The following is a 20898-nucleotide window of genomic DNA, read 5'->3' as shown; positions in this document are numbered from 1 at the left end:
GTTAGCAGACCCCAGCACACTTTCAATTCAAAACATAGCATCAGCAAAGGCAAAAAGTCAGGGGGTAACCATGCCAAGGAGGCATTTCCTTACACCTTGCAACTGTCAGAAATGGTTAATACGCCCATAAGGGGACAATTAGCAGGGATAGCAAATATTAAGGCATTTATAAAGGCGCTTAAAAGGATACTATCATCTAAATCTTTACCAGCTTTAGTCTAGAACATAAAAATGTTCCTTACTTATTACCATTTGAGCCTCAACACTCATCTACACTTGAAGGTGGTCTTTTTACTGCCAGGAACATCATGTTACAAACGCCATTTGTGGAAGAACCATATTTACAAGTACTTAAGGGCAGAGTTGTTCAATGTAGTCAGGAATGTAGTCAGGAATGTCGCGCACTTACGCTCTACAGTGAAATTCCACGGGGAGTTTGCAATTGGTCAGGTTTTCTCATTCTGTAGCTTTAACATCGACAGTGTATTGACATTGTAACCAAGTAACATTTCATAGCTAAAGGTCAAGCCCACATCACCTTCTCCAGAGGCATGAGAAATCATGATAGAAAAGCCAGTATCAATCACACGAAGACACCCGACATCCAAGAGGCTGCACAACCACTTGCAGATGCACCTGCCATTCTGACTTTACATTCATAAAAGATTTAGGACAAATGAATCAACTAATTGTCACAGAAGAGAGACGTGCAAGCATGACTAACATTTTTATATAGACCTTTTCAAAGCTAAAAAATATATTTCAGTAGTGTGATGTGGAAAATATCCTCTCAGAGTCTATTCAGCGAACATGCAACCCAAAAAAAAAAAAAAAAAAAAAAAAAAATCGAATACAGCAACAATATAATCTAAGGTGTACGATACTCTATATTTTAAAACAGGCATACAAGGAAGACATCATTTTGCAACACTAATGAGAAAATAAAGTAAAAACACACCTGGCTCTGAAGCACCAAATTCTCTCAAAGCACGTTCATAATATTCTCGTAAATTAAGCATTTTGCAGGTCTCCTTGAGGGAAAAAAATATAATTGTCAAATACTGAGCTTAATGGGGTCTCATATCAAATATTGACACTATGTGTTGGCCTACCTGTTCTTTTTCAATTTGTATCATCTTCTTGAAAAACTCGAGGGAAAATGGGCGACTTTCTTGCAAGCTGAGTAAAGGATAAACAAAAGAATTTACCAAATACACCAACACAGAAATGAAAAACAAAGTTCAAAAAGAAAAAAAAAACTACACTGTGTACTAACCTTGTAAAAACCTTCCTTGCTTTTTTATAACCACTGTTCCTGTGAGCCCATTCAAGGTATTTCTCTTTCATCGTTACAGAGACAACTGGAACTGTGATGAGAACAGCTTTCTGTAAATTTAAACTACAGTGTTAGCTATAACAGACAGGTTTGAAACAGCTACTCTTGCACGTGAAAGGAAGTACTGCAGCGCATATTGCTCAATTAATTAATAACACACTCTATTAAATCCAATTTTAACTAAATAAAGAAGGTATTTACGTATGTAGCGCTAGGCTCCTAAAAAGAGGCCATCAAGTAATAGACTTTGGTCGTATGGCCTGAGAAAAAAAATAAGGTACTCTAATCTCTGGAATGAAGGAAGAGGGTTAAAACAAACTATACACACCTCATAGATCCAAATAAGCATTTATTAAAAAAACACCATATTCAATTGGATAAAAAAAGATTAAACTCAGAGCAAAAATGGCTATTCATTTAAATTATGTTTTCAATGAGCCCAGTCAAATTAGAAATCAGCAAGATTGAGCTCAGAGTATTTATACGAGGCAACACTACAACAATGAATCTCGCATTTCTCAGTCTCTCATTTTTTATATGATTTTAAGATTAGAGTATGTCTAACAACAGGATACATGTCTCAATTAGTTTTAATCAGCTATGTTCTTCTCTCGGATTCGGAGAAAGGGAGGGAAAGAAAGAGCAGACAATCAATAGAAGAGATAAAGTTGAATGTGAGATGAACAATGGAAAGTAAGTTGTTTGTTTCCCTTATCCGGTGTTACTAGGTGCCCTACAAAGCCAGAATGTTGGCATATGTTACAAAATCCAAGAATTTTATATGATGTTGTTTCTTGAAATCAAACATAATACTTTGTTGTGTAGCATTATAACTACTCTCCCCAACCATTGCCTTTGGTCTTCATTTAAACATTACTAGTTATGTGGGTTTCATAAGGTCAGGTTAGTCTATAGTCTTAACTGAATTTCTAAAATCAGCAGTGTTCTCTAAGGAACCTCTTTCCCAAACGTCTCATGCAGGAAGGAATAGCCTCATGAGAGATACTCTCTACATTATACTCCATTTAATTTTAAGAGGCTTCCAATTTAAATATTCTTTTTATTTGACTTGGTGTCATAACTGGGGTATCTGGTTGTCAGAGTACACACCCTGCACAAGCAGGAACCACCATCTCTAGTCAGGGATAGCTACATACACACTTACAAATAATCTGTGCTCACCCTCTGGTAGCTTGGCAGAGAAGAAGCAGGCTTATCTAGAGAGGCAATGTGTGAAATATTTGTGCAACACACACACACACACTCAGACACACATTAATACAATGAAAACACCACAAAAAGACTCCAAACGAAGCTTAGAATACAAAATATTTTTCTGAGTAAAGAAAGACCAAAACAACACAAATCCAATCAGTAGAAGTAGAAATATATTAAACATTAAACTAAAAATAGTGCTTAGAAGTCACTAGCGGTCAAAAAGGTTACTTGAGGTCATGAGGGACTGGTGCAAATCCAAAATTCAGGCAAACCGGGAGGGAGGGTAGACAGGCTACATCCAAAACCACCCAGGGTCTACTGAAGAAGTACCTTGTATGGAACGAGCACAGACGTCGAGGAGCAAATGTGAAGGCGATGCAGTGATATTATCCACACAGTCGTGTCCCGCGTCGGCGTCAAGCTCCATAGAAATTATTGTAATGCATCCTCGTCAAGCCGTGCAGGCTGTGGATCCGCTGTTGTCGAACAGCCTCTGCCTCAGCGTAGACGGGGCGATAAGTTGGTTGCGACCGGTGCAGTGGTGATGATGCGCTGGTTCTTGCAGAAATCCGGTACAAAACCCACTCCTGGGGCCCAGGACTGGAGAGGGGCACCACAGGCAAGGGTAGGACTCAGAGAAGGTAAGGAGTCCAGCAGCACTAGGAAAGCTACAGGCAGTCTTCGATGTCCCGAGACTGAAGAACAGGGGGCAAGCAAGTAAGCCCTCAAGGGCACTCTGGGTTCAAGTGAGATGGGTCCAGTCCTTGTCCTCATCAGCGCAGAGATCAACAGGGCAGCTCAGCAAAGCAAAGCTGCAGCTTCTTGGAACAGTCAGTCCAGTCAAAGTGGCAATCCCTACAGCACAGCAGTCTTTACTCCAGCAGAGTTCTTCCCAGGACCAGTAGTGTACTGATTTGGTAGGGTCAGATAATCAGCCCTCTGCGTTGGGACAGGCACTTCCCAGTGTGTCAGCTCCCCTTATCCTTCCTGCCCAGTAAGGCCGATCAGAATGCAGATGAGTCTTTTGTCACACCCACACTTCCTGTGTTTGTGGCTGTCTAGAGGGAATGCACAAAGTATAGCTGTCACCTACCCCAGGCATGTATTGGAGACAGGCTGCAAGGTGCACAGAACAGTAAAAGCAGAAAAATGGCCACTTTCTAAAAGTTGCAGTTCTAAAATAGTAATGTTAAATCAGAATTTACCGGTAAAGAAGATTTATCCTTTACATTCCAATGATATGAAACATGTAGCTACTCCTTTCTGATCAGGAATTACAGCTTAAAAGTATATTGGAATTTTCAAGGCTGGTCTATGACAGGAGTAGGCCTCACAGTATTGAAAAATGCCTTTGGGAGATTTTCACTACCAGGACATATAAAAATTAAAAGTACATGCCCTGCCTTTTACTTACATAGCACCCTGCTCTATGGGCTACCTACGGCCTACCTTAGGAGTGACATATGTAATGAAAAGTGAGTTTAAGGCTTGGCTAGAGGTTTTAAATGCCAACTTGAAGTGGCAGTAATACTGCACACACAGGCCATGCAATGGCAGGCCTGAAACACTTAAGTTGGTGGCACAATCAGTGCTGGAGGTCCACTAGTAGCATTTAATCTACAGGGCCTGGGTATATGGTATACCACTTTACAAGGGACTTACAAGTAAATTAAATATGACAGTTGTGGATGAACCAATGTTACCACGTTTAGGGGAAAAACACATGCAATTTAGCCCTGGTCAGCAGTGGTAAAGTGCTCAGAGTCATAGGGCCAACAAAAAGATTCATTAAAAATTGGAGGGTAAAAGACAAAAGGTTTGGGAGTGGGGGGTGACACTGCATCAAGGGCCATTTTTAACAACTGGCTCCTACTGAAGCATTACGTTATTCTTTGCAAGATTCATCACATTCATAAATTGTTAGCATTGACTTTAATTTCAACAAAATATTTTCCATTTATGTGTTCAGAATCTGCCCTGATAGTATTCCGTCAGTTTGACCTTAGGAGTCTCAATGTACATCATCATTTTGTCCATTATTTGCCTGAACACCCAGGTATTGAGGATGTCTGAGAGGTATATGCAATTTCACTTCTGTAGATGGAATCATAATTAGTCATTCAGCAGAGTTTGCGATTAGTTTTCACCCTAACCAAAATATACAGCTTTTTATTGATTTTATACAGGTTGTATACACCAGACCTATGCACAATTGAGTGTACAGAACAGCAACTGCCCGGCCGATTGAGCCAGCGATGTAACCTTGAGGCATATTGGAAGTGAACATAAAGTCACCATCCCTCCAGATGCAACCCTTACATGATAATATATCCCTCATTCATTGGCTCCCATGCCCCCAGCTCAAACCTTATCTGCAGAAGCCCAAATCTCATCAACCACGGTAAGGCAAGGATTTTCGAGGACAATACCTCAATATTGACACCATGCAGCCCATATTTTATTTTTGAGTGGGCAACCCCATGCTTTGTAGATGGAAATTTTCAGGCTCATGCAGCGGTCTAGCCTAGCCTTCCACTGCTTCAAGGACGGAGGGTGACCCATCTTCCAGGCCCTGGCAATGTCTCATTTCACTATCACTAGATCCAACCACAGCAGTATGGTGTGATATCTGTCTGAATCTATCTCCTCTGTGAAATGGTGGATGACCAGTCTGGGATCCCAAACCGGCCCTCACCATAGAACTCGGGGTCGCCCTTTCACATGTACAGATTATGTAGAGTAGGTCCCCCTGTTGTGACTAGCAGCACAGGTAGGCCAGTGAGGCCAGGACCCCCCTCTCTCTTCCCCCCCATCTTCCATAGCCTCTCCCAAGTGTAGTAGACCTTATGTAGGTATTGCAACTATATAAGACGGAACTGTGAGGCAATTGACGTTTCGTGGGGAGGCATAAGCATCCCTCCAAGTTGCCATTGGTGACATGCCCCAGATCTCCCCCCCACACTTTCCTTAATCGAAGGAGTCAGGAGTGCTGACCACCAATGAGAGGCGTACCTGTGAAATTATAGTAGACCAAGCCACCCAGGAGTATTTTGGCCTCTAGGAGATCTATGGTCTTACAGGTCTGTAAGCCCCTGTGAGCATGCTGGAGTTGCAGGTACTGGAAGAATTGTGAACGGTGCAAGTCGTAGTCTGCCTGCATCTCAGGAAAGGATCTCAATGTAATGCCCAACAGGAGGTCCCCAAGTGTCAAAATGCCCATGGTGTCTCGTGATTTGAAGCCCTCGAGGGCTGTAACTTGTGGTAGCCAGTTTCCAAGTCACAGTGGGGTTTCCTTCATCAAGCGTCTCGCCCAGCCGGCCACCTTAAGTGTGTACCTCTAGATCTGAAGGATACCGTCGTAGCCAACAGGCGATCGTTAGGAGGGATCCCCTCACCCCGCATACAGCAAACGCCAGAGGGTTGATGAAGGAAACTCACTGTTTTTGGCGTGATTACCCCCACTTATTGCCTGTTTATTAGTGTGTTTAGACTGTCTTCACTGGGATCCTGCTAACTAGGACCCCTGATATGGAAAATGTCACTTTCCCAGTGTACATCTGTTCGTGGCATGAGATGCTGCAGATTCACATGCTGTGCACATCCCGCCATCTAGTGTTGGGCTCGGAGTGTTACAAGTTGTTTTTCTTCGAAGAAGTCTTTTCGAGTCACGAGATCGAGGGACTCCTCACCTTTCAGCTCCATTGCGCATAGGCGTCGACTCCATCTTAGATTGTTTTCCCCGCAGAGGGTGAGGTAAGAGTTGTGTATATAGTAATAGTGCCCATGCAATGGAGTAAGTATGTATGTACATAATGTGACTAAAAGTAATATATTTACAAATTTACAAATGTACAAGTTTAATTTTTTTCAACTTAGAACGGCTACAGGCTCCCGGGGAGGTGGGAGGGCGCATGTGAATCTGCAGCGTCTCATGCCATGAACAGATGTACACTGGGTAAGTGACATTTTCCGTTCGATGGTATGTGTAGCTGCAGATACACATGCTGTGCATAGACTAATAAGCAGTTATCTCCCCAAAAGCGGTGGTTTAGCCTGTAGGAGTTGAAGTTGTTTGAAATAATGTTCTTAATACTGCTTGTCCTACTGTGGCTTGCTGTGTTGTTAACACATCCACGCAGTAATGCTTGGTAAATGTATGAGGCGTAGACCATGTGGCTGCCTTACAGATTTCAGTCATTGGTATGTTTCCTAGAAAGGCCATGGTGGCGCCTTTCTTTCTAGTGGAGTGTGCCTTCGGTGTAATAGGCAGTTCTCTTTTTGCCTTTATATAACAGGTTTGAATACATTTAACTATCCATCTGGCAATGCCTTGTTTGGATATTGGATTCCCTGTATGAGGTTTTTGGAAAGCTACAAACAATTGTTTTGTTTTGCGAATTTGTTTGGTTCTATCAATGTAGTACATTAGTGCCCTTTTGATGTCTAATGTATGTAATGCTCTCTCAGCTACAGAATCTGGTTCTAGAAAGAAAACTGGGAGTTCCACTGTTTGATTTAAGTGGAACGGTGATATGACTTTAGGTAAGAATTTAGGATTTGTGCGTAGAACTACTTTATGTTTGTGTATTTGTATAAAGGGTTCTTGTATGGTAAAGGCTTGTATTTCACTCACTCTTCTGAGAGATGTGATAGCTATTAGAAAGGCTACTTTCCATGTTAAGTACTGTATCTCACATGAGTGCATGGGTTCAAATGGTGGACCCATGAGTCGTGTTAATACAATGTTGAGGTTCCACGAAGGAAATGGTGGTGTTCTTGGTGGGATAATCCTTTTCAGACCCTCCATAAATGCTTTTATGACTGGGATTCTGAATAATGAAGTTGAATGCGTGATTTGCAGATAAGCCAAAATTGCAGTCGGATGTATTTTAATGGATGAAAAAGCTAAGTTGGACTTTTGTAAGTGTAGTAGGTAGCTTACGATGTTTTGTACAGATGTGTGTAATGGTTGAATTTGATTATTATGGCAGTAATAAACAAATCTTTTCCACTTATTTGCGTAGCAATGCCTTGTGGTTGGTTTCCTAGCCTGTTTTATGACCTCCATGCATTCTTGTGTAAGGTCTAGATGTCAGAATTCTAAGATTTCAGGAGCCAAATCGCTAGATTGAGCGATGCTGGATTCGGGTGTCTGATCTGTTGTTTGTATTGAGTTAATAGATCTGGTCTGTTTGGCAGTTTGATATGAGGCACTACTGACAGGTCTAGTATTGTTGTGTACCAAGGTTGTCGTGCCCAAGTTGGTGCTATCAGTATTAATTTGAGTTTGTTTTGACTCAATTTGTTTACTAGATACGGAAAGAGTGGGAGAGGGGGAAAAGCGTATGCAAATATCCCTGACCAACTAAATCGCCCAATGCCATATCTTTTGAGCTAAGAGACACAATTGTGTCGCGTGTGTCCCTCCCTGTTTGTTCAGATAATACATTGTTGTCATGTTGTCTATTTTGACAAGAATGTGTTTGTGGGTTATTAGTGGTTGAAATGCTTTCAACGCTAGAAATACTGCTAGTAGTTCTAGGTGATTTATATGAAGTTGTCTCTGTTGAGTGTCCCATTGTCCCTGGATGCTGTGTTTGTTGAGGTGTGCTCCCCACCCTACCATGGAAGCATCTGTTGTGATCACGTATTGAGGCACTGGGTCTTGGAAAGGCCGCCCTTGGTTTAAATTTATAGTGTTCCACCATTGAAGCGAGGTGTATGTTTGGCGGTCTATCAACACTAGATCTTGAAGTTGACCCTGTGCCTGTGACCATTGTGATGCTAGGCACTGTTGTAAGGGCCGCATGTGTAATCTTGCATTTGGGACAATGGCTATGCATGAGGACATCATGCCTAGTAGTTTCATCACTAATTTTAACTGGAACTTTTGGTTTGGGTGCATGGCCTGTATTACGTTTTGGAATGCCTGTACCCTTTGTGGACTTGGAGTGGCAATCCCTTCTTTTGTGTTGATTGTTGCTCCCAAGTACTGTTGTATTTGACACGGCTGTAGGTGTGATTTTTGGTAGTTGATTGAGAACCCTAGCTTGTGAAGGGTTTCTATAATGTATTTTGTGTGTTGTGAACACCGTTCTTGCGTATTGGTTTTGATTAACCAATCGTCCAGATACGGGGAACACGTGTATTTGCTGTCTCCTGATATGTGCTGCCACTATGGCAAGTCATTTTGTAAAGACTCTTGGCGCTGTTGTTATTCCGAATGGCAACACTTTGAACTGGTAATGTACCCCTTGGATTACAAACCTTAAGTATTTTCTGTGGGAAGGATGTATGGGTATATGGAAATACGCATCCTTGAGGTCTAATGTAGTCATGTAGTCTTGTTGTTTGAGCAAGGGGATTACGTCTTGAAGTGTCACCATGTGAAAGTGATCTGATTTGATGTAAAGATTTAGGGGGTCATTCTGACCCTGGCGGTAAAATCCGCCAGGGCCAACGACCGCGGGAGCAACGCCAACAGGCTGGCGGTGAACCGGCGGTGTACCGCTGGTTTCCCGCTGCCCTGGGGAATCCTCCATGGCTGCGCAGCTTGCTGCGCCGCCATGGGGATTCCGACCCCCATACCGCCATCCTGTTCCTGGCGGTTTTGGCCGCCAGGAACAGAATGGCGGTATGGGGTGTCGTAACAGGGACCCACAAAGATTTTCAGTGTCTGCCATGCAGACACTGAAAATCGCGACGGGTGCAACTGCACCAGTCGCATCCCTTCCACTCCGCCGGCTCCATTCGGAGCCGGCATCCTCATGGAAGGGTGTTTCCCGCTGGGCTGGCGGGTGGCCTTCTGGCGGTCGCCCGCCAGCCCAGCGGGAAACCCAGAATACCCGCGGCGGTCTTTTGACCGCGCAGCGGTATTCTGGCAGTCCCAGCCAGGCCGGCGGCTTCCGCCACCGGCCGGGGTCAGAATGACCCCCTAAGTGTTCTGAGATCTAAGATGGGTCTTAGAGTTTTGTCTTTTTTGGGTATGAGAAAGTACAGGGAGTAAACACCCGTTCCTTTCGGATGATTTGGTACTAATTCTATTGCATCTTTTTGCAACAACGCTTGGACCTCCAGCTGTAATAGATCCATGTGTTGTTTGGACATGTTGTGTGTTCTTAGTGGCACATTTGGTGGAAATTGTAGGAATTCTATGCAATAACCATGTTGGATAATGGCTAGGACCCACGTGTCTGTTGTTATTTCCTCCCAGTTTCGGTAAAAATCTGTTAGTCTCCCCCCCACTGGTGTTATGTGTTGGGGATTTGTGACACTGAAGTCACTGTTTATTTTGAGGGGTCTTGGGACTTTGGAACTTTCCTCTATTTTTAGGGAACTTTCCCCCTCTGTATTGTCCCCGAAAACTTCCCCTCTGATACTGGCTCTGGTATGTGGGTCTTGTTTGTGAGGTTGAGGGTTCTGTGCTTTGTCCTCGAAACCCCCCTCCAAACCCCCCTCGAAATGTGCCTCTGCCCTGTGGGGAGTAGAGTGCGCCCATGGCCTTGGCCGTATCTGTGTCCTTTTTAAGTTTCTCGATAGCAGTGTCCACTTCCGGCCCAAACAACTGCTGTCCGTTAAAAGGCATATTCAGCACCGCCTGTTGAATTTCTGGCTTGAATCCTGAGGTGCGTAGCCATGCATGTCTCCGTATGGTGACCGCTGTATTTACAGTTCTTGCAGCTGTGTCTGCTGCATCCATTGCCGACCGTATCTGGTTATTAGAGATACTCTGGCCTTCTTCCACCACTTGTTGTGCACGCTTTTGGAACTCTTTGGGTAGATGCTCTATGAAGTGTTGCATTTTGTCCAAATGAGCTCTATCATATCTCGATAGTAAGGTCTGTGAATTGGCAATGCGCCATTGGTTGGCTGCTTGTGCCGCAACCCTTTTCCCCGCTGCGTCGAACTTGCGACTTACCTCGGGAGATGCACCACCACCGACAAGGAGTGTGAGTTCGCCCTTTTGCGAGACGCACCTATTACCACTGAGTCTGGTGTTAATTGCTGCGTGATGTACACAGGGTCTGTTAGTGGAGGTTTGTACTTTTTTTCCACCCTAGGAGTGATGGTTCTGCCTTTCACAGGCTCTTGAAATACTTGCTTTGCGTGTTTCAACATTCCCGGTAACATAGGAAGGCTTTGGTACTGACTATGTGTGGACGACAGAGTATTAAACAAAAAGTCATCTTCTATTGGTTCTGCGTGCAGGGTGACATTGTGAAATGCGGCTGCTCTGGACACCACCTGTGTGTAAGCAGTACTGTCCTCAGGTGGTGATGGTCTTGCTGGATAACAGTCGGGACTGTTATCTGATACAGGCGCATCATAAAGATCCCATGTGTCAGGATCATCTTGGCTCATCCCTGTGTGCGTTGGAGACTGCATCATTGGTGGAGTGGCGATTGGTGATGGTTGTGGTGAGCGATGTGGTGATGGTGGCGGAGTTACTTGTTTTGCCACCTTTGCTTGTGGTTGTTTGTCTTTCTCTTGGAAAGCAAGTTTTCTTTTCATTCGGATTGGAGGGAGAGTTCTGATTTTGCCTGTCTCCTTTTGAATGTGGAGCCTTCTCTGTGTGTAATCTGGCTCCCCTGCTTCTAGCTCCTGTCCGAATTTGTGTCCTTGCATTTGGGAGGACAGGCCCTGTTCCTCAGTGTAGGAACTTGGTTTCAGCTCCGATGCCGGATGTTTCGGTATCAAAACCTTTTCAACTGTCTTTTTCGGCTCTGAAGACACTTTTTTGGCTTTCGGTGTTCCGATATCTCGGTGCCGACTCATTTCGGTGCCGGTCTCTCGATGTCGAGATTGCTCTGACCCGGTGTCTCAGTGCCGAGTCTGTTCTGTGCCGGTATCTCGACCAGAGTCGGATGACTTCGACACATGTGTGCCCTTTTTCGGTGCCGATGGACGGTCACCTAATTTTCGGGTTAAGCCATGGCCTGTCGGTGGTGGCGTCCCCTGGGCTTTAATGTATTTTCCATGAGATTTGGCCAGGGGTGTTTTACTCACAGTTTTCGGCGTCTGTTTGGTTTCGGCCTCGTCCGAGTCCGAATCCGCGATGGAGAAGGTTTCTTCTTCCTCCAATTCTTGGTGTCCTGCAGGCGCCGACGCCATTTGAAGTCTTCTTGCTCTTCGGTCTCTTAGCGTTTTCCTCGACCGAAACGCTTGACAGGCCTCGCAGGTATCCTCTTTGTGTTCGGGAGACAAACACAACTTACAGACCAGATGCTGATCTGAATAAGGATACTTGTTGTGGCATTCGGGGCAGAAGCGGAATGGGGTCCCTTCCATTAGCCTTGAAGACACACGTGGTCGGGCCGACCAGGCCCCGCCGGGGAATCGAAACCCCGAAGGGCCACCGGAGCTCTTCAAAATTCGGTGTCGATCTGCGTTAACTAACCCGATACCGAACGCAAACAATACTGTCGAATTTTCTGAGATTTAACTAACTTTCCGAACCAAAACACGGAGCGAAGAGGAACACGCCCGAACCCGATGGCGGAAAGAAAACAATCTAAGATGGAGTCGACGCCCAGGCGCAAATGGAGCCGAAGGGGAGGAGTCCCTCGATCTCGTGATTTGAAAAGACTTCTTCGAAGAAAAACAACTTGTAACACTCCGAGCCTAACACTAGATGGCGGGATATGCACAGCATGTGTATCTGCAGCTACACATGCCATCAAACATATATATATATATATTTTCGATGGCATGTGTAGCTGGAGATACACATGCTGTACATTAGTAGTCCACCATCTAGTGTTGGGCTCAGAGTGTTACAAGTTGTTTTTCTTCGAAGAAGTGTTTTCGAGTCACGAGATCGAGGGACGGACGTGTTTCCTCTCGCTTCGAGATTTCGATTCGGAAAACTTTATAAAACTCCCTTTTCGTCAGTATTGTATCGATCGTGTTCCATCGACACAGCAGTACCGTCGGGAAAACAACATTGCTCGCCCTTCGGAGTGCGCGCGCCCAACTCAGGCCTATTCGGGCCAACCACGTGGAAGCCTCATGAATCGGACTCCATTCCAATTCTGTCCTCGGTGCCACGCGAAGTACCCGTACACAGACCAGCATCTGGTTTGCAACCTCTGTCTTTCCCCAGACCATCAGGAAGAAAACTGTGAGGCCTGTCGATCCTTCTGATCGAAAAAGACTCTTAGAGACCAAAGGGCAAGAAGGCTCGAAATGGCGTTGAGGAGCGGTGAACATCTCGACGTAGAAGAGGAAGAATTGATGCAGACTGCAGTCTCAGTTCGAGATTCCGAGTCCGAGCAGGAATCAGAATTAGACAGACCAGTCACAGCAGGACAACATGAAAGTACATCTGCCCCTCACAAAAGAAAAAGTGCAAGGCCTGGGGAACGCCACTGCCGGAAGGCCATGACTCGGCCCTAAAAAGACTGCCGGTGACCAACTTCCCAGTTCGGCACCAAAAAAGGCCACTCCTCCGAAAACATCGGAGACAACAAAGAGCTCCGTTTCCGACTCCACTAGACACCACTTTTTGGAGTCGAAAATTAGAAAGCGAGTTTCGGAGCCGAAACCTTCGTCCTCATCATCTTTTTCGATCCCGAAAAAGCATGCTTCGGAGCCGAAAAGGCCAACTTACACAGAGGAACATGAACTTTCAAAGAGACTTAAAGAAAGCCACAAAACCTCTGAAGAGGAGTTAGAGGTACAACCAATACTAGAAATTATGGATGAAAGGCAATCCAGGATCCACATCCATAAGGAAACTGAGAATTCTGACGGCACCTCCTTTCAAAACAAAGAAGAAGCTCGTATTTCTGGAGGAATTGGACACTATGCAGCCTCCAGCTAAAGTGCCAAAGCAGAAGGAGAAAACCACCACCTCCTCAATCTTCTCCTCCTCCTCACTCTCCTCCTCATTCTCCCCACCCATCTACCTACTTCTCCTCCTACAAGCTCTATACCAGTGCAGTCACCCACTCATTCTTATGATTCACAACAGGACAATGTGGATCCATGGGATCTTTATGACCCAGATCCCATTCCAAGTAACGATCCAGACAGCTATCCCTCTAAACCATCACCACCTGAGGATAGTATTGTCTATAACCAAGTCATAGCTAGGGCTGCAGCATATCATGGTGTCACCATGCATACAGAGCCCCTAGAAGAGGATTTCTTATTTAATACTCTATCCTCAACACATTCTTGGTATCAATGCCTCCGAATGCTCCCAGGCATGGTAAAACATGCGGATAAGATCTTTGTGAACCTGTTAAAGCACGCATCATAACACCTAGGATAGAGAAAAAATATAAACATGCACCCTCTGACCCTGATTATATAACCCATCAGGAACCTCCTGATTCTGTGGTAGTTAGCACTGCCAGGAAGAGAGAAAATAGTAAGTCATCAGGAGATACACCCCCTCCTGATAAAGAGAGCAGGAAATTCGATGCTGCAGGGAAAAGAGTTGCGTCCCAGGCAGCAAATCAGTCTAGAATAGCCAACTCGCAAACACTATTAGCTCGCTGTGACAGAGCCCATTGGGACGAGATGCAAGACATAATACAGCATCTCCCCAAAGAACACCAGAAAAGGGCACAACAAGTAGTGGAGGAAGGCCAAGCCATTACTAACAATCAAATACTATCTGCCCTGGATGCAGCAGATACCGCTGCTAGGAGTGTCAACACTGCAGTCACTATATGCAGACATGCATGGCTCAGATCTTCTGGATTCAAGCCAGAAATACAGCAGGCTGTGTTGAACACGCCGTTCGATAAAAATAAAAAAATATCTTTTTGGGCCAGAATTAGACACAGCCATAGAAAAATTGCAAAAGGGCTCTGACACAGCAAAGGCAGTGGTTGCACTCTACTCTGCACCATAAAGGGGGTCCTTTCGTAAACCTCAGTTTCGAGGTGGTTTCAGAACACAGCCCTCAGAGACATCCACCTCACAGAAGAAGCCAACCTACCAACCGCAATACCAAAGTGGTAGCTTTAGGGGCACATATAGAGGACAATACCCCAGAAATAGAGGGAAATTTCAGGCCTCTAAGCAGCCTCCACAGCACCCAAAACAGTGACTTCCCTCATTCCCTTCCACACACCTCTCCTGTGGGGGGGAAGACTACAACAGTTCCACACAAATTGGCAAAATATTACCACCGACAACTGGGCGCTGTCAATTATCCGCAATGGCTATTGCCTAGAATTGATAAACACTCCTCCAAATATTCCACCAAGGTCACACAAACTATCCACAGAACACACAATTCTCTTACAAGAAGAGGTCCAATCTCTACTACTCAAACAAGCGATAGAATTGGTTCCACAGTCTCAAATAGGAACAGGAATTTACTTACTATATTTTCTAATTCCCAAAAAAGATGGCACCCTCAGGCCAATATTAGACCTCAGGCCCCTCAAACTTTACATCCTGTCAGAACATTTTCACATGGTAACTTTACAGGATGTCATCCCACTACTACAAAAACAAGATTTCATGACAGCATTAGATCTCAAAGATGCCACCCATCCATCCTGCAAACAGAAAATATCTCAGGTTTGTCATTCAGGGAAAACACTACCAATTCAAAGTGTTGCCCTTTGGAATAACAGCACCAAGGGTATTCACAAAGTGCTTGGCAGTAGTGGCAGCCTACCTAAGAAGACAACATATACATGTCTTTCCATATCTAGACGATTGGCTAATAAAATCAAGCAGTCATACACAATGCCAAAATCATACGCATTATGTAATACAAACCTTACACACACTAGGCTTCTCAATAAACTACCAAAAATCAAACCTTCAGCCAGCTCAAATACAACAGTATTTGGCTGCAATGCTAAACACTCAGCAAGCTCTAGCATATCCAAATATACAAAGGATACAAGCTTTCCAAAATATAATTACACAAATACAAACAAATCAACAATACACTGTCAGATTTGTCATGAAAATTTTAGGAATGATGGCATCATGTATTGCAATTGTACCACACGCAAGACTAAACATGCAGCCCTTACAACAGTGCCTTGCACAACAATGGTCACAGGCACACGGTCAACTTCAAGATCTAGTGTTGATAGACCGCCAAACATACATGTCCCTTCAGTGGTGGAATTCCACAAATCTAAGCAAAGGGTGGCCATTTCAAGACCCTGTGACTCAGACCATAATTACAACAGATGCATCAATGATTGGTTGGGGAGCTCACCTAAACAATCACAACATTCAAGGGCAATGGGATGTCAAACACAGACAGCTACACATAAACCACTTAGAGTTATTAGCTGTCTTTCTAGCACTTAAAGCTTTTCAACCTCGTCTCACACAGAAGAATATTCTTATCAAAACAGACAACATGACAACCATGTATTATCTCAACAAACAGGGAGGGACACCTTCATCCCAACTGTCCCTTCTAGCCCAGAAAATTTGGAAATGGGCAATCCACAATCAAATTCACCTATTGGCTCAATACATTCCAGGAATAGACAATCATTTGGCAGATATCCTCAGCAGAAATCACCAACAAACTCACGAATGGGAACTTCATCCTCAAGTACTTCAAAAACACTTTCAAAAGTGGGGAACTCCAAACATAGACCTGTTCACAACAAGCGAAAACACAAAATGCCAAAGCTTTGCATCCAGACACCCACATCCCCTATCTAAGGGGAATCCTCTATGGATCAATTGGTCAGGGATATTTGCATACGCTTTTCCCCCTCTCCCTCTTCTTCCATTTCTAGTCAACAAGTTGGGTCAAACTTCACTCACAATGATACTCATAGCACCAAAATGGGCACATCAACCGTGGTACACAACATTATTAGATCTGTCAGTAGTACCACACTCCAAACTCCCATCCAGACCAGATCTGTTGACATAAAACAAAGGCCAAATCAGGCATCCAAATCCCAAAACACTCAATCTAGCAATTTGGCTCCTGAGGTCATAGAGTTTGCATATTTACAACTCCCATCAGAATGTATGGAAGTTATTAAGCAAGCAAGAAAACCCACTATTAGTGCTATGCAGACAAATGGAAAAGGTTGGTATATTACTGTCAATCCAAAAATATAGACCCTCTAACAGCACCAATACAAGATATTGTATGTTATTTACTTCATTTACAAAAATCAAACTTGGCATTCTCTTCAATAAAAATTAATCTTATTGCAATTTCAGCATATTTACAAAATATACAACATAGCTCTTTATTTAAGAGTTCCTGTCGTAAAAGCTTTCATGGAAGGTTTAAATGCATAATTCCACCCAGAACACCACCAGTTCCTTCTTGGAATCTAAATATAGTGCTTACACGACTTATGGGACCACCATATGAGCCTATGCACCTGTGCCAAATTCAATTTCTAACATGGAAAGTTGCCTTCCTAGTGGCAATTACTTCTTTAAGAAGAGTAAAGTGATATCCAAGCCTTTACTCTTGAAGAACCTTTCTTCCAAGTACACAAGCATACAGTTGTACTAAGAACAAACCCACAATTTCTACCAAAAGTTGTATCACCATTTCATATAAATCAAACAGTGGAACTGCCAGTCTTCTTCCCACAGTCAGAATCTGTGGCAGAAAGAGCTCTACATACATTAGACATCAAGAGAGCTTTAATGTACTATATAGACAGAACTAAACCGTTTAGAAAGACTAAACAACTATTTGTCGCTTTCCAAAAACCTCATACAGGCAATCCCATATCAAAACAATGTTTAGCACGATGGATTGTAAGATGCATTCAAACATGCTATATTAAAGCAAAAAGACAGCTTTTAGTTACTCCTAAAGCACATTCTACAAGGAAAAAAAGGTGCAACAGTGGCTTTTTTAGGGAATAAACCATTGGCTGAAATAAGTAAAGCAGCCACATGGTCAACACCACATCCATCCACTAAACACTACTGTGTAGACGTATTATCACGACAACAAGCCACAGTAGGTCAAGCTGTTCTAAGAACATTATTTCAAACAACTTCAACTCCTACAGGCTAACCACCGCTAATTTATGGGAGGACAAACTGCTTTGTAGTCTATGCACAGCATGTGTATCTGCAGCTACACATGCCATCGAACGGAAAATATCACTTACCCAGTGTACATCTGTTTGTGGCCTGTTCCGCTGCAGATTCACATGCACCCTCCCCCCTCCACGGAAGCATGTAGTTGTTAAAGTTACAAGCATTTGTATATATGTGTACAAATTTACATTAGCATGGACATCTCTTACTTTGTACCTAAATACTATATCACTCCTTCCTTTACCCTCTGCGGGAAAACAATCTAACAATGGAGTCGATGCCCATGCGCTATGGAACCGAAGAGGAGGAGTCACTCGATCCCGTGACTCGAAAACACTTCTTCGAAGAAATACAACTTGTAACACTCCGAGCCCAACACTAGATGGTGGACTACTAATGTACAGCATGTGAATCTGCAGCGGAACATGCCACGAACGGATGTACACTGGGTAAGTGACATTTTCCATATTATATATATATTTATATAGACACACACACACACACACACACACACACACACACAGTAATTATTAGGAACTAGCATATATAAGCGACAAGCATTTGCAAAAATTAGTGAAAAATAGTTAGGGCCTTATAGGAGGGGCCAAACCATATACTAAAATAGTGGAATGCGAGGTGAAGTACCCCACCCAAAGATATGGAGTAGTTAGAGGGGAGCTGGGAGAACTCCGGACCCCAAGAGGTGAGTTTCTACGTGAACCCCAGCGACCAGTAGAGAAGAGGTAAGTACCTGGTCTTCCCAAAGACTAACAAGAGGACTTAGAAAGAGGAAGATTGCAAGACCAGGACCAATCTGGTGGAACACAGCCGTGGATTCCAGGCGAGGAGGACCTGAAAAAGAAGGGGACAGAGTCTGGTCCACTCAGGAGTGTCCAGCTACTACCCACCCTTCTGTGGATAAAGAACCAGGTCGATGAGGGAAGGTGACGATCAGCTGTGGAGCCCAGGAGCTGCAGAGAAGTCCTTAGAGTCAGGCAGATGATGTCCCATGTCAGTCGCCGGGTTGCAGTTGGTCAGTGGTCAGGAGGACCACCAACAAGCCTTGGCAAATGCAGTTGGAGCAAAAGAAGAGTTGCAGAGCTGAAGAGGACCAGCAAGGTCAAGGGGATTCAACCCTTGAAGGGGAATCCGGGCTGACCCACAGCAGTCGGGAGAGCCAGTAGAAACAGTCGCAGCCCCCACAGGCAACCCGCTGGCAGCAGGCACAGTAAGTTGCAGTGAGGCCCAGTCACACCTGGAGAGGAGACCCACGTCGCTGGAGCAGCAGAGGAGAGACTGTCCTTGCAAGGATGAAGTGCTGGAGGCCGGGGCTACTTGAAGCCTGAAGATCCCTTGGAGCAGGAGTCAACAAGCCTTGGATGCCGCAAGAGTCGTGGTGCACAGGGGTACTGTCTTGCAAGGAGCAGCACGGGCTCACCGTCTTCCAAATTGGGCAGCAGGTAAAGAGGACCAAGGAGACCACTCCGACCCAGCACCTGTGTTGGAGATTCTTCCTGGCGCCAGATGGCAAAAGATCCTAGCAGCCGGTCGTCTTTGCCTTAGGTGCCTGCTGATTTAGGTGAGTGACTGTCACTCCAAGGGAGATTCCTTCTTGCTGCTTTGGTGCTGCTGAAGTCTTGCCTGCCCCAGAGGATGAACAGCTGTGGAAATGTTGCAATTGCTGGAAGGAGCCGGAGAAACAATGTTGAAGGGCGAGGTTGTCTTGGGAGTTGCAGGCTTGTTTGGTTCTTGAGGAGTCCAGCAGCGGTTCCAGTAGCCAGGAGCAGAAGAGGTAATTGAAGAGGAGTCCTGGTGGAGTCTTGCACGCCGAATCTAGAGACCCACCCACAAGGGAGTTCCTAAATAGTCCTTCCTAGGGGGACTGGTCACCCTGCAGGGTGACCACCTATCAGAGGGGGTCACTAACGCCAGTCACCTGTCGTGACCAACCAGATGCTCCCAGGGACCTCTGCACATCTGGTTTTCAGATGGCAGAATCAAGTGGCCATCTGGAGGAGCTCTGGCCACCACCCCTAGGGTGGTTGTGGACAAGGGAAGTGCTCACTCCACTTTCCTTTGTGTGTGTTTGTGCCAGAGCAGGGACCTGGGGCTGGTGCAAACTGGATTATGCAAGGAGGGCACCAAATGTGCCATTCAAAGAAAGAAGGGTGGCATGAGTAGGCTACCCCTCCCCAGCCATGTAAAACCTATTTCCAAGGGAGAGGGTGTTGCCTGCCTCTCCCACAGGTATCCCTTTTTCTGCCTTCCCCTGCTTCAGCTGGTCAAGCAACAGGAGGGCAGAAACCTGTCCGAGGAGCTGCAGCAGCATGAGCTGCCTGCAAAACCCTGGAAGACTGGCAGGAGCAATATGGGGGGTCCTCTAAGGAGCCCCCAAAGTGCATGGAATCATGCCACCAATACTGGCATTAGTATTGGGGTATGATTCCGACATGTTTGATACCAAACATGCCTAGGTTCGGAGTTACCACTATTTAGCTGCACCACAGGTAGTGGCCAGTACACGGGTAAAATGGCTTTCCCACATGTACGAATTCCAGTGCATTGGAACTTGAGTTTGTTTGGGCATTTCTGCTCATGCAAGGGTTCCCTCACACACAGGCACCTGCACCCTACCATGTGGGCTAGGAGGGCCTACTATAGGGGTGACTTACAGTGACCTGGTGCAGTGACCAACAGTGAAAGGGTGCATGCACCTTTTCAAGCAGGTTGCAAAGGCAGGCCTGCAGACTTAGTTTGCATGGGATCCCATGGGTGGCATAATACATGCTGCACCCCATGGGAGATCCCTGGTGTACCAATGCCCTCGGTACCTAAGTACCTTATACTAGGGACTTAGGGGGGTAAACCAGTATGCCAATTATGGGGTGTAACAGGTAACAAAGCAACCAATTTATATATATAATATATATATATATATATATATATATATATATATATATATAAATATATATATATATATATATATATATATATATAGTGTGTGTGTACTTACCTCCAGTTGGGGGACTGCCTATAAGTATTCTAGTTCAGTGTTACTATAATAAAGTATCTTTATTTTTGAAACACTGTGGTTGCTTTCAGGTGTGATAAATTAGTATGTGACTGCTGTGGTATTGCAGGTGCTATCAAGTACCTCCTAGATAGGTCTTGGCTGCTCACCACAGCTACCACTAGAGAGCCCTGGCTTCACAGGCACTGTCTCCATTCACTAATAGGGGTTGCCTGGACCTAGCATAATGTGCAAACACCATAGGTATCCACCACACACCAGGGAAGCTTTCTACAGTTATCTCTTGCAATGC

At 44.7% G+C, this 20898-nt stretch overlaps 1 protein-coding gene across 1 annotated transcript in view; it reads right to left on the bottom strand.

Annotated features, from left to right (window-relative positions):
- The window catches only part of UTP6 (UTP6 small subunit processome component), a 369699-nt gene that overhangs the window by 21524 nt on the left and 327277 nt on the right, over positions 1–20898 (bottom strand). Inside the window, exons 16-18 of the mRNA XM_069199997.1 lie at positions 1277–1386; positions 1113–1179; positions 959–1031 (exon numbers count right to left, since the gene is read on the bottom strand). Coding sequence (XP_069056098.1) covers positions 959–1031; positions 1113–1179; positions 1277–1386 — 250 coding nt within the window. The remainder of the gene's footprint in view (positions 1–958; positions 1032–1112; positions 1180–1276; positions 1387–20898) is intronic.

Source organism: Pleurodeles waltl, chromosome 7, assembly GCF_031143425.1.
Source record: "Pleurodeles waltl isolate 20211129_DDA chromosome 7, aPleWal1.hap1.20221129, whole genome shotgun sequence".
Lineage (NCBI taxonomy): Eukaryota > Metazoa > Chordata > Amphibia > Caudata > Salamandridae > Pleurodeles > Pleurodeles waltl.
This window is presented reverse-complemented; position numbering and strand designations above follow the sequence as displayed.